The sequence below is a fragment of the Lampris incognitus genome, chromosome 4 (genome assembly GCF_029633865.1).
Source record: "Lampris incognitus isolate fLamInc1 chromosome 4, fLamInc1.hap2, whole genome shotgun sequence".
In the NCBI taxonomy this organism is placed as follows: Eukaryota; Metazoa; Chordata; class Actinopteri; order Lampriformes; family Lampridae; genus Lampris; species Lampris incognitus.
Genome location: NC_079214.1, coordinates 11290097 through 11304295, shown reverse-complemented (window position 1 = coordinate 11304295; position 14199 = coordinate 11290097). Strand labels below are relative to the sequence as shown.

The 14199-nt window shown below is 48.4% G+C and overlaps 1 protein-coding gene across 1 annotated transcript in view; it reads right to left on the bottom strand.

Annotated features, from left to right (window-relative positions):
* galns (galactosamine (N-acetyl)-6-sulfatase) overlaps positions 1 to 14199 on the bottom strand; it is a 43018-nt gene that overhangs the window by 13219 nt on the left and 15600 nt on the right. The window contains exons 10-12 of the mRNA XM_056278929.1: positions 13388 to 13542; positions 10799 to 10901; positions 1306 to 1427 (exon numbers count right to left, since the gene is read on the bottom strand). Of these exons, the coding sequence (XP_056134904.1) occupies positions 1306 to 1427; positions 10799 to 10901; positions 13388 to 13542 (380 nt within the window). The remainder of the gene's footprint in view (positions 1 to 1305; positions 1428 to 10798; positions 10902 to 13387; positions 13543 to 14199) is intronic.

Genomic DNA, 14199 nt, shown 5'->3' with positions numbered 1-14199 from the left:
AGCGAAATTCGGCATGCTGGATGGCTTTGACAAATAAAAACCGAAAACGCTGAGCCTTGATCATAGTTAGCCATGTTGAAATGCGCTTCTAGCGTTGCTAGCCAGATGTTGAAATCTGTGACACCACAAGGGGGCTCCGAGGGGAAAGCGCGTTCAAGACAACTCTGAATTCAGATCTTTTGAACTGGAAATTTCGGACGAGTTCACGCTGAATACTTGGGGAAAACAACAAAAGTTTTCAGATATCTCGTGAATTCATTTGCAGCATTTTTGAGCTAGCTAACATTATCTATAGATCAATCAACTCGTCGACGACACAGGATGTCCATCTAAGGAGCTTCCTGCTGCTATGCAGGACAGAGACGGGTGGCGTGAGAGGGTCAGAGCCACCCGAGGATACGCCACCTGATGATGATGAACATTATCTAGCTAAGTTGGCTGGGAAAAAAAGCGACCAAACGTCACATATTGCTACAACGACCGTGAAACATAAATGACGGCAACACATATCACACAATTGTGCACCCAAATGTGTAAATAAACACTTTTTCTTTCTAACCATGAGCTACAAATGCACCCATTTTGTGTTCTTCTTCTTCTTGTTGGGACGTCACCAGTGCTCAGGTCATAATAGCTCTGAAATGATACTTGAATTTCCTTCCTGTAACACTGGCCTTGACAACTGTTGAACTCGTTTTTTTTTCACAAATCAGATCTTTAATGCACCGATCAGAGCACTACACGAGTTTCCGTTAGGCCAGACGACGGATCCTGTTCTAGTGGATCTCGGAATGGAAGTCTCCGCTGTCCCCATCCTCAGGGTTCATTCTCCCTCCCAAGTGATTTTTGACCCCTCCCCCTACGCTCAGGCAGAGACATACCAAGTGCCATTAAACAGTACCCGTTCTTAATTTAGGCCCGAACAATGTTTCTTGTGGTTTTAAGTCACAGGGGCGTGGGGGCGGAGGGGCCGAGAGGCCAGATAGTGATCTTTAAGGAGCTGTTTGCAATCAAAAGAGGAGGGTTTAATCAGGCGTGATCCGGCTGAGCCGATCAATCAGCAGCCCTCTCTTTCACAACACTGAACCGGCATTGATCTCATATGCATTCTGTCCTCCAACTGAGAACACCCTCCTCCTCCTCCTCCTCATGACCTCCCTTCTCCTGTTCTGTTCCCGCTTGGCCCTCCTCTCTTGCTGTTCTCCCCTTCTGCTCTGTTTCCATTAAACTTTTCTTATCCGCTCGCGTCTTTATCCCGCTAGACGTACCTGCAGGCTGACAAACCTGCAGCGAAGAGGGACTGACCTGATAGGATATCGCTCCCCAGGGTCCCGCCCCAGGTGGAAAATGATTGGTTGCATTGTGTGTTCTTCCTGGGTGTGAGTGGTCACGCCTGGAACCTCTTGGCCCGGACAAAAGTTGATACCCTGGAACAAGCACATGCACAAACACACACACAAGTTAAGCATGGGACATATTTATTAGATTATCAATATGTGGGTGTGAAAAACTGATGATTATCAATTCCTTGGAAGCAATGTGAGTGAGTATCGGACTGAAAAGCTAACACCAAATGCCTTGACAGGAGCGTTCTTCATGCTGCTGTCACAACATGGAACGGCCTGTTGTCAGTGACATCACATCAGGTTGTGTCCGTGCCTTCAAGAAGAGACTGAACAAACACCTCCTCAGCACGAGACTGCGATCCTACTCGCTAAACTACCAGGCTACATAGTGTTTCCCTATGGATCAAATGTACGTTATGTTTGAGCTCAGGAACATGTGCAAAAAATGATCCAGAACAGAACTGAGGTCATGCACTTGTTTTTAGCAGAGGTGGCAAATCCAGGTCCAGAAAGTAAAAATCCTAACCATGTTTTTGCTGTCTGTGAATGTTCTCATTCATCCAGGTCATGCTTATCCAAAGGAGTTAACTCAAGTCCAACTGGACTTGGTATATATCCGTGAAGACGTTTCGCCTCTCATCCAAGAGGCCTCCTCAGTTCGTGCCTTTCTGACTAGACCAAGCTAGTCTGACTGGCTGGTGATGAGACTCAGAATTTATCCTCTAGGAGTCGTCGTCAGAGCTATTGATGTGCGTGGCTCTTTTGTGTACCGATGTTATGGCCGCGCCCGTCGCCACCGGAGCTATTGATATGCATTTGTTTAGCAGCGACGGTCGTTGGGGGGGTTAGTTTCGGCTTCATTATTCAGTGGTCATGAGAGTGGTTGGAGCCGTTAGTGACCGACTGTTGTTCTTGGAGGCTAGGCTTCTTGAGTCTCCTGGGTAGAGATGAAAGGACGGCATTGTAAGTGGGAGATGGGTGGTGTCGCAGACCTCCTCCTCTGTTGAGGGATGGTTTTTCCAGTTTCGCATAGATGGCTTCCTTCACCCCTCTTTCAAACCATCTATCTTCTCTGTCCAAAATGTGTACGTGTCTGTCCTCGAAGGAGTGTGTCTTCTCCTTTAGGTGTAGATAGACTGCTGAGTCTTGTCCTGAGGAGTTTGGCCTTCTGTGTTGGGCCATCCGTTTGTGTAGTGGTTGTTTGGTTTCTCCTATCTATAGGTCAGTGCAGTCCTCAAAGCATTGTACGGCATACACCAGATTGCTTTTCCGGGTGTGTGGTCTTTGGGATGAATGTATTTGTACATGCATTTGCTCCACCCATGTGCTAAACCAATAGATTCTAATCAACCCCACTCTTCAGCTTGATAGGGTCATGAAATCAGCTGATTTAACACAACGGGTGGAGGAAACACATGGTGCGGAGTTGTACTTTCTGGACCTTGTTTTGCCACGTCTGGTTCTTAGTGAGCCTCGACAAATAACAAATTGCAGGAGAACGCGTCATCAGTAGCATCCACGTTGTCTCATGTGATCCATATTTCAGCTTGTTCTGTATTCTTACACAACAGTTTCATGTTTTTGAAGTGTCTGTCCACACCGTCTGTCCAGTCCGCTGACAGTTTCTTCTATGTTAGAGTTTTGCTGTAACCTCGCCGGCTTTGCCCTTACCAACCGGGCAGGTGCATTAGCGAAAGCGTTGCCCTCCGTGTTTTGTCCTGGACGATCACCGCACAAACCAAACGGACCCGCAATTATACGACCCGCGCCGGCTGTCTGAACACAGGCCCGCACTCATTTGATGTGTTGTGTATTCGCGCTACGACATCCAACTCTGAATGAGCTGCATTTTGAATGTAGACCCACCACAACCCCCCCACCCCCACCCCCGTAGTGGGGGTGGGGGTGGGGGGGGGGTTGTGGTGGGTTGAGTGGACCTGGACACCTCCGCCTCACTCACACGCCCAGAAAGTGTGCGTGTGTGCGTCTCTAACCCGCCCCCCCCCCACGCCCACAAAATATCTCATCTTCCTTCCCATGCTTCTCCGCAGAGTCCCCTATGATCCAGATTCACCCATACCAGCTTTTGATGCCAGGGTCTTGGAAATGTAAAAAATCTCACCCCCGAGCCGAGCACAGAAAGGCCCGCTGTGTGTGTGTGTGTGTGTGTGTGTCGCCGACTCCGGCTCTTGTGCCCGAGACGCCACAGCGAGACCTCGGTATCTCCGCTGACATTCATGCTATAGATACAGCTACGCCGCCTTCCACCTGGAGCAGACGAGTTTCCATTACAAGATAAGGGGCGGAAGCAGCCGGGGTCAGTGGGATAGATATGGAAATGGGGAATCTTTTATACCTATTTTTAACCAGACGAAAATATTTCATTCTCGCTGAAGTGGGGGGATGAGTAGGGTTTTAGTTTGCACGCCATAATCCACGATGTTACGTATAGGACAATGTCGTCTCATCCTGGTACATATATTGTACAGATATAAAGCTGCACAAACGGCTGGTGTCGTACAGATTTGGGCGAACACTGAATAATGCATCGGAGCAGAAAATTACAGGCCTCTTCGCTGCGGGACGCCGATCTGTCTCCAGGGTGTCGGCGCCTATACGATGCACTCAGACGCTGCATTTTATTACGGAAAACCAATACGCTTTCCTATATAGCAGCGGTCGGGAACCTATGGCTCGCGAGCCATATATGGCTCTTCCGGTGACGGCATATGGCTCCCAGACAATTTTGAGTTGAAAATTATTTTTTTTTCAAAAAAATCAGTTTGGAACTGATTTTAAAATACTTGTGATATTTCTTAATAACACTGTGTCATTTTAAAGTAAACAGAAATTAGTTTTGAAGATACATTTCACGGTTCACGGGTCACCCGTGGGTCGGGTCGGGAACCAATGGCTCGCGAGCATGTCCGGGTCATTGTAAAGTGAAGAAATCAATTTGATCAGATAGCCAACTAGTTTATCCGCTTCAACCCTTGTAACGGAAAAGATGGCGAAAAGAAAAAAAGACGATGATTACCGTGCATTCCAGGCTGCGTGGACAGAGGAATTTGCATTTGTGGAGAGAGCAGGATCTGCGGTATGTCTAATATGCAATGATAAAATTGCATCGATGAAACGGTCAAATATAAAGCGGCACTTCGATACGCACCATGCTTCATTTGCATGGAAATATCCAGCGGGGGACAGCAGGAAAAGGGCACGCGAGGAGCTACAGCGGAGAGTGCAGACGAGTCAGCAGCAACTACGTGTGTGGACCAAGCAAGGTGACGGGAATTCCGCTAGCTTTGCGGGGGCTTTGGCAATAGTAAGGAATGGAAAGTCATTCACAGATGGCGAGTATGCCAAAACATTCATGCTTGATGTGGCCAATGAACTGTCTGATGACTTCCCAAATGAAGACAAGATAATCAAACGAATAAAAGACATGCCCCTGTCAGCAAGAACTGTGCACGATCGTAGCATCATGATGGCAAATCAAGTCGAGGAAACACAAATTAAGGACATAAACGCCGGGACATACTTTTCTCTCGCGTTAGATGAGTCAACAGACGTTAGCCATCTATCTCAGTGCAGTATCATTGCCAGGTGTGCTGCAGGTGACACACTGCGTGAGGAAAGCTTGGCTGTTTTGCCAATGAAAGGGACAACAAGAGGAGAGGATTTATTCACGTCTTTCATGGAGTTTGCTAAAGAAAAAAAACTACCGATGGATAAACTTATTTCTGTCTGTACTGATGGTGCACCCTGTATGTTGGGGAAGAACAAAGGATTTGTAGCGCTTCTCCGTGAACATGAAAAGAGAGCCATCCTAAGTTTTCATTGCATCCTGCACCAGGAGGCGCTTTGCGCTCAGACGTGTGGCCAGGAGCTTGGCGAGGTGATGTCTCTGGTCATTCGAGTGGTCAACTTTAATGTTGCCCGAGCTTTAAATGATCGCCAGTTTAAAGCTCTGTTAGAAGAAGTTGGGAATCATTATCCCGGTCTGCTTTTACACAGCAACGTGCGTTGGTTGTCAAGGGGGAAGGTGCTCAGCCGTTTTGCAGCTTGCCTGAGTGAAATCCGGACTTTTCTTGAAATGAAAGGCGTCAAGCATCCTGAGCTAGACAACACTGACTGGCTCCTGCAGTTTCACTATCTCGTGGACATAACTGGCCATCTGAACCAGCTCAATGTGAAAATGCAAGGTATTGGAAATACAATCTCATCCCTTCAACAAGCAGTGTTTGCATTTGAAAGCAAGCTGGAAGTCTTTCTCAGGGACATTGAAACAGGTCGTCTTCTGCACTTTGAAAGACTGCAACAATTTAGAGATGCATGCTTAGCAAGTGACTCCACTCAACATCTGGATCTCCAGCAGCTAGCTGGCTTTACGTTCAATCTCCTGCAGTCATTCAAAGCACGTTTTGGAGAATTTCGTGCGCGCACTGGTCTTTTCAAGTTCATCACTCGTCCACATGAGTGTGCAGTGGACAAAATCGACCTGACATGCATCCCCGGGGTCTCTATCGGAGACTTTGAGCTGGAAGTTGCTGACCTGAAGGCATCAGACATGTGGATGAGTAAGTTCAAGTCACTTAATGGAGAGTTGGAAAGTCTTGCGCGACAGCGAGCAGAGCTGGCGAGGGAACACAAGTGGACAGAAATGAAAAATCTTCAACCTGAAGACCAGCTGATTCTTAAAACTCGGAACGAGCTTCCTGTGACATACCACACAATGCAGCGTGTGAGTATTGCCGTATTGACCATGTTTGGCTCTACATATGCATGTGAACAGTCTTTCTCGCATATGAGGAACATTAAGACCAACCTACGCTCACGTTTAACTGATGGAAGCCTCAACGCCTGCATGAAGCTCAACCTCACCACGTATGAACCAGACTACAAGGCCATCAGCAAAACCATGCAGCACCAGAAGTCGCATTACAAGTAAGACATATTTAATTTATTATACGTTAAAAATACTATATGGCTCTCAATGAAATATATTTAGAAATATTTGCCTTTTATGGCTCTCCCAGTCAAAAAGGTTCCCGACCCCTGCTATATAGGGAGGAAAAAAAGGTCAACGGAATTTCTATCCAGGTCATGACCTTATGGCGTGGGTCACATCCCCCCCATCTCACCCCTTCTGTGTTAGCGTGAGTGTACAAAGTAGAACAACGTCGTTTTCACTCACCTCGTGAGGAACGTTTAAAAAACACACACAATCGTAAAGCTGTGCAACGCATAGGTGACTAAATAGTTTAGAAATGCAGAGGCCATAGTAACTTCAGGGTGTATAATATATATATATATATATATATCACACAGTATTAAGATCACCACACCGCCTGCAGAGAATTGGACGAGAGCCATTTAAACTTGTGAAACGTCTCATTTTCCCCACGGCTGAGCGACGTGAACAACACTTCTCTCAACTTTTAACCTGTAATTTCATTCTGCTTCACAGACTCACATCCTCCCATGTTTGTTTTTACTAAAGGCTTGGGGGGGGGGGGGAAATCCATCCTTTATCCAAGCCACTTATCCCCACCAGGGTCGCGAGATGCTGGAGCCTATCCCAGCACTCACTGGGTGGCAGGCAGCGAGACACCCTATATACACACACATACACACACATACACACACACACGTATATGTATGTATATGTATATGTATATGTGTATATATGTATGTATATACAATATAAATATAAAAATAATATATTAAATAAAATATTAAATATAATAATTATATATAATTATATATAAAGAGCTATTATATTATATTATATTATATTAATTAATTAAATAAGAAATAAAATACATTGTACTGTCTCATAAAGAATTTACTCGAATCACTGGATTATATATATATATATATATATATATACACATATACACATATACACACACATACATACACACACATATATATATATCAACATGGATACAGGAAGAAAGATTTTAATGCATAGCAGTACAGGCCTGTTTCGTGCGTCTTGCACTCATCAGCTGCTAATTGTTGATATTCTGCTCCTCATTAGTCCAGCACTCAACACCACTGACAGTTTCGGAAAAAAACGCTATATGTATGTATGTATGTATGTATGTATGTATGTGTGTGTGTGTGTGTGTGTGTGTGTGTGTGTATGTATATATACATATATATGTGTGTGTGTGTGTGTGTGTGTGTGTGTGTGTGTGTGTGTGTGTGTGTGTGTGTATATATATATAAAACTTTGTTAAAAGAAACACTCAATGGCAGGGGAAGTGCTCAACAAATAAGGAGCAAAATAATCCAGTGAGTCAAGTAAATCTTAATGAGACAGCACAAGCCTGTTTCTGCCATAAACTGATGACTGCTTATGGCATGAAACAGGCTTGTGCTGTCTCATAAAGAATTTACTTGACTCACTGTGTGTGTGTGTGTGTGTGTGTGTGTGTGTGTGTGTGTGTGTGTGTGTGTGTGTGTGTGTGTGTGTGTATATATATGTGTGTTACCAAGCAGAGGGACAAGCAGGTGGAACGGTTCTCGTCTCCACATCCAGACTTGTGTTGGCTGAGCCCCCACAAAATGGCATTTGACGCCACAACAGTGTTTTGTAATTGGATAAATATGGTTGATTTTCGGGTCAAAGTGAAACAATGAGTCGTGAACCAGCAAAAGTACAAAGGCACAACCCTTTATCCAAGTGTAAAGAGAAAAGGTGTTCTGGCCCGAGGAAGCCAAAATATTGGATTTAGAAAACAATTTTCAGGCTCAAGAAAAACGGCGGAGCTCTTCACGGCTTACACGACTCGGGGCTTGGCCGTGAGGCACAGTGTATTTAAAATCCACGCGTCAGGCTTTACATTTGCACTGTTTGTACATTAGGCCCATGCTGGGAATTACACAGAATGGGCAAACTGAGGATACACCCACACGAAGAAGAAGAAGAAGAAAAAAAAAAGACTGGGGACTGAAGTTTTACGTCCAATATTTGAGCTCGGGACCCACACGTAAAAAGCCAAAGCTCACGGGGACGTGCCCGCTTTTGGAAAAGATGGACGCCGCGGGGGGCCGGCGTGTACTCGTGCAGAGACACACAGCGGCGCAGACACGCGAATGCACGCGTACATACACCAATCGATAGGCAACTCACAGGCAATCAGACGCCATTATTTGTGAAGTTCCACTCCAGTTCACATGAGGTGATAAGGGAGGGCGCTATTGATTCAGCGGCCCTGAAGGAGAGAGCAATTTAAGCAACCGATGGGGCATAAAACAAACTGGATCACTAGAAACACAGAGCAATGGAAGACAGAGAGAGAGCGAGAGAGATAGGGAGAGACAGAGACAGAGCGAGAGAGCGAGACAGAGAGAGAGAGAGTGAGACAGAGAGAGAGCGAGACAGAGACAGAGCGAGAGAGATAGGGAGAGACAGAGACAGAGCGAGAGAGCGAGAGAGAGCGAGAGAGTGAGACAGAGAGAGAGCGAGACAGAGACAGAGCGAGAGAGCGAGACAGAGAGAGAGCGAGAAAGATAGGGAGAGACAGAGACAGAGCGAGAGAGCGAGAGAGATAGAGAGAGACAGAGACAAAGCGAAAGAGCAAGAGAGAGCGAGACAGAGACAGAGAGAGAGCGAGACAGAGACAGAGAGAGAGCGAGACAGAGACAGAGAGAGAGCGAGACAGAGAGAGCAAGAGAGAGAGAGAGAGACAGGGAGAGAGCGACAGAGACACAGAGAGAGCGAGAGAGCGAGAGGCAGGGAGAGAGCAAGAGACAGAGAGAGAGCGAGAGAGACACTGAGCGAGAGAGAGCGAGAGAGATAGAGAGAGACAGAAACAAAGCGAAAGAGCAAGAGAGAGCGAGACAGAGACAGAGAGAGAGAGAGAGCGAGACAGAGAGAGCAAGAGAGAGAGAGAGAGAGACATGGAGAGAGCAAGACAGAGAGAGAGCGACAGAGACAGGGAGAGCGCAAGAGACAGAGAGAGAGCGAGAGAGACACTGAGAGAGAGAGAGTGAGAGAGCAACAGAGAGAGAGAGGGAGAGAGCAACAGAGAGAGAGAGGGAGAGAGCAAGACAGAGCGAGAGAAAGAGAGAGAGCGAGTGCAAAAACAGAAAATTATAGTGAGAGAAAGAGAGAGAGAGAGAGAGAGAGAGAGAGAGAGAGAGCAAGAGCGACAGAGACAGCACGAGAGACAGAGAGAGAGCAAGTTTCAGAAAGAACGAGCAAGAGACAGAGAGAGAGAGAGAGAGAGAGAGAAACGGAGAGAGCGAGTTTCAGAGAGAGCGAGAGCAAAAACAGAAAATTAAAGCGAGTGAGAGAAAGAGAGAGAGAGAGAGAGAGAGAGCAAGAGCGACAGAGAGAGAGCGAGAGACAGAGAGAGAGCGAGTTTCAGAAAGAACGAGCAAGAGACAGAGAGAGAGCGAGAGACAGAGAGCGAGAGAGAGAGAGAGAGACGGAGAGAGAGAGAGAGAGAGAGAGAGAGAGAGAGAGAGAGAGCGAGTTTCAGAAAGAACGAGCAAGAGACAGAGACAGAGAGAGAGAGAGAGCGAGTTTAAGAGAGAGCGAGTTTCAGAGAGAGCGAGAGACAGAGAGAGCGAGTTTCAGAAAGAACGAGCAAGAGACAGAGACAGAGAGAGAGAGAGAGAGAGAGAGAGAGAGAGAGCGAGTTTCAGAAAGAACGAGCAAGAGACAGAGACAGAGAGAGAGACAGAGAGAGAGAGAGAGAGAGAGAGAGAGAGAGAGAGAGAGACAGAGAGAGAGAGAGAGACAGAGAGAGAGAGAGAGAGAGAGAGAGAGAGAGCGAGAGACAGAGACAGAGAGAGAGAGAGAGAGCGAGTTTCAGAGAGAGCGAGAGAGAGAGAGCGAGAGCAAAAACAGAAAATTAAGGCGAGTGAGAGAAAGAGAGAGAGCGAGGTTTCTTAACGTGAAGAGGTGAAAAGGGGGAGCCCCGGCCCTCCACCGCTCCCCCAAGGCATCAGACCAACAACATGGACTGGGTCCCCACTTGCCGTCCTGCAGTACTTGTGAAGTATAAGCATCCACCATTCCCCTTCAATTCGCCCAATCAGGACTGGATTAATAGGGTCCCGGCCTGGGGAAGGGTTTAGGACCATGCCGCGTGCACCTGCGCCCCCTGCGTCCCAACTCCTGCGATGCCAAAGAAACAAGGACGCAGTCCAGAGAAGCAGAACTTCCAGATCCCCCACTGGAGGACAAACAAGTCAACTGGCTGATAAATGATATGTGCTCAACCAAGTGGGGTGTCCTCCATTAATATTCATTACCCCGCTGGTGTAGACAGCAGTCAACTGATGAGCTATTTCCAAGATAACACCAACAGTGAAAATGTTTGTGTGTGCTTGAGTAAGATTAGGAGAGACAAAGAAGGAGGGTAAGTGCAAATGAAGAAACCCCCCCCCCCCCAAAAAAAGAAAAGCATTTGGTTAAAAAGAAATCCCACCTGTTCAAACTCCTTCCATGAGTTGCTCCAAGTCCAATAGTGTGCCTTGTAGGGTCCAAGTCTCACAGCCATCAGCTCGTTTCCACGGTAATAAAAGATGGGCCTGTTAGAGATAAGGGAGGTGAAGTGATGGCTTGATTTGTTTCCCCACCAGGTAGGATTGCACCAAATTGCACGGAGCGAACGCTCTGAGCAGGCAGAAAGCAGCTTTATTCCAGTTTCTGCCCTGTTGGGGTGAGATTCACCACTCGGGCTACACAACCAACTGCGGCCCGGGTCTCTTGTGTTTTGAATTTAGATTCACTTCCGGTCCACATGTGCACATTTTCCTCTAAAGAAGGGTGATAGTCTGTCCTGTTCTAACTCGTCTGTGTCCAATCCCTCCATCGGACATGTCTAATATGCCTTATCCACATCTGTGTTAAACAGTAAATTGACGGCATCTATACACCACTTTTTTTCCACAGTGCTTCACAATGGCTGCCTCACATATTCACACACGCACACACTCACACAGCGGTGGCGGGGTCAACCATGCAAGGTACCAGCCGGCTCGTTGGGGGCGGTTGGGGGCTAGGCGTCTCGCTCGGGGACATCTCGACATCTTTGCAAGGAGGAGCGAACCAGCAACTCTGCAGTTACCGGACGACCTGCTCGACCTCCTGAGCCACTGCTGCCCCAGACGCCAAGCACTTATTTCTGTTACATGTTCAGTGTGGCGGTCTATTCTGTTGCCTACCGACATGGGGATTGGCGGTTCAAATCCCCGTGTTACCTCCGGCTCGGTCGGGCGTCTCTACACAACTGGCCGTGTCTGCGGGTGGGAAGCCGGATGTGGGTGTGTGTCCTGGTCGCTGCACTAGCGCCTCCTCTGGTCGGTCAGGGTGCCTGTTCGAGAGGGGGAACTGGGGGGAATAGTGTGATCCTCCCATGCGCTATGTCCCCCTGGTGAAACTCCTCACCGTCAGGTGAAAAGAAGCGGCTGGTGACGCCACATGTATCGGAGGAGGCATGTGGTAGTTTGCAGCCCTCCCGCGACTGGCAGAGGGGGTGGAGCAGCGACCGGGACGGCTTGGAAGAGTGGGGTAATTGGCCGGATACAATTAGGGAGAAAAGGGGGGGTAATCCCCCCCCCCTCAAAATAGCCACAAGTGGTAATTAACAAGATCCAAACAGTTTTGGACAAACGCCACCTATGGGCAGACTGACCAAGTGTCGTAGTCTCTCATCTGGAGTGTACCTGCACATGATCTGGCATCACCAAAGCATCCATGAGGAGCCAGAAAAAATGTTTTTTGAGCTAGGTGTGAAAATATGAACAGCGCCACCATTAGGTCGAGTCTGACAAATTGTTCGTAGGCTTGGATCGGGATTACACCTGCACACGAGTATCAGAAATCATGTCGATCAGTCATACAGAATTGTGTGTTGGCAGCTGAAATTTGACCGGCTGATGGCAGCCATGTTGTTTTCATGGTCAAGTGGTCACTTCAGGTGACATTAGGATGCTTGACAAACACCCAGCACACCCCATTGAGAATCACTGGGCAAAAGAAGTGATCAACCGTTTCTTGCTATAGTGCCACCTATTGGACATATCTCAGGATATTTGGAGGGTGTGTTTGTTTGCCCCTGGTGATACAGTGTCCCAAGTTTCACGACAATCCTACATTGTGTTTGGCTCATCCTGTCGATACGGGGCCACACCTCAGAACTGATCGGCCTGTTGCAGGCAAACAGTCTGGCCTACAACTTTCTGCTGATAACCTGGTCACAGGCCACAGGCCTCTGAGGAGGATACATGCCAAATTTCCTAAAGTTGAAATGGCGGAAGATTCAATAAGGCACATATAAAATCTGGAACATACGTTTGTTCCGGCATGAACCAGGCATTCAGGAGAAGCAAGGAATCTGATTCTAGACCAAACGGTTCTAGAGACAGATGCCGAAACGTAAAGCGGCTTGTAACTGTGCCACCTATAGGCTGATTGGGCTGATTTTTGAGTGACCGAGTAGGGGGGAGGTTTGGAACCTATTGACCAAGTTTGGTGTCCCAGGGATGGGCAACACGATCCAGAAAAGGCCGGTGTGGGTGCAGGTCTTTGTTCCAACCAAGCAGTTACACGCCTGCACCTACAAATCAGGCTCCTTAACAAAGACTAATGGTGGACTAATAGAATCAGGCGCGGAACTGCTTGGTCGGAACAAAGACCTGCACCCAAACCGGCCCTTTCTGGACCGTGTTGCCCATCCCCGCAGGCCTTACGGTTTGCGAGATCCAGACACTTTCAGGGCAGAAAAACCCGCAGGAACAACTATGAGGAAGAATCAGAAGAATCCGCTCGCCCCAAGGCATCTGGTCAACAGCGTGGACTGGGTCCCTGCTTGGCGTCCTACGGCGCCCCCAGCAGCGAAAAACAGGAAAAGGAAGGACATTTTGCATCCCTGCCAGTTAATGATCTCAGCCAGCTGATGCCTTCATTAAAGCTAATATCCGTCTTGACCAATGTCTGTCTTCTAATGTACTAACTACACAAAGGGGCAAAAAGGGGCAAAGGGGGCAAAAGGGGGGAAAAGTGTCACTCCCACCTGTCGGTGAGTGTGTTGTTCAGTCTGCCTGGGTGGTTGAGCAGGACAGGCGTCAGGTCCACTCCATCCAGGACTCTGTCCTCTGGAGGACTGAGACCAGCCAGTGCCAAACTGGTGCTGAACAGGTCCATCACTCCGGCTAACTGGAAACTCACCTACAAAAAGACAAGCAGACAGGAAATACAAAATGTAGTTTTTGTTTTTTTGGTGGACCCCCCCCCCCTTTTCCTCCCCAATCGTATCCGGCCAATTACCCCACTCTTCCGAGCCGTCCCAGTCGCTGCTCCACCCCCTCTGCCGATCCGGGGAGGGCTGCAGACTACCACATGCCTCCTCCCATACATGTGGAGTCACCCGCCGCTTCTTTTCACCTGACAGTGAGGAGTTTCACCGGGGGGACGTAGCAAGTGGGAGGATCACGCTATTCCCCCCCCCCCCCCGTCTCCCCCTCCTCCCCGAACAGGCGCCCTGACCGACCAGAGGAGGCGCCAGTGCAGCGACCAGGACACACACCCACATCCGGCTTCCCACCCGCAGACACGGCCAGTCGTGTCTGTAGGGACGCCCGACCAAGGCGGAGGTAACACGGGGGATTCGAACCGGCGATCGCCGCGTTGGTAGCCAACGGAATAGACCGCCACACCGCCCGGATGCCCCATTAAAGCGGCACCCACCCTCGGACGCAGCTCACGTAGGTGGCTGCAAATCTGGACGAGTAAATATTTATCTGAACGTCTTCGAGTGCACCGCCACCGAAGAGCCGAGACACGCGAGGTATCTACGACCAGAGGAGCGAGCTGGCGCCACACCTG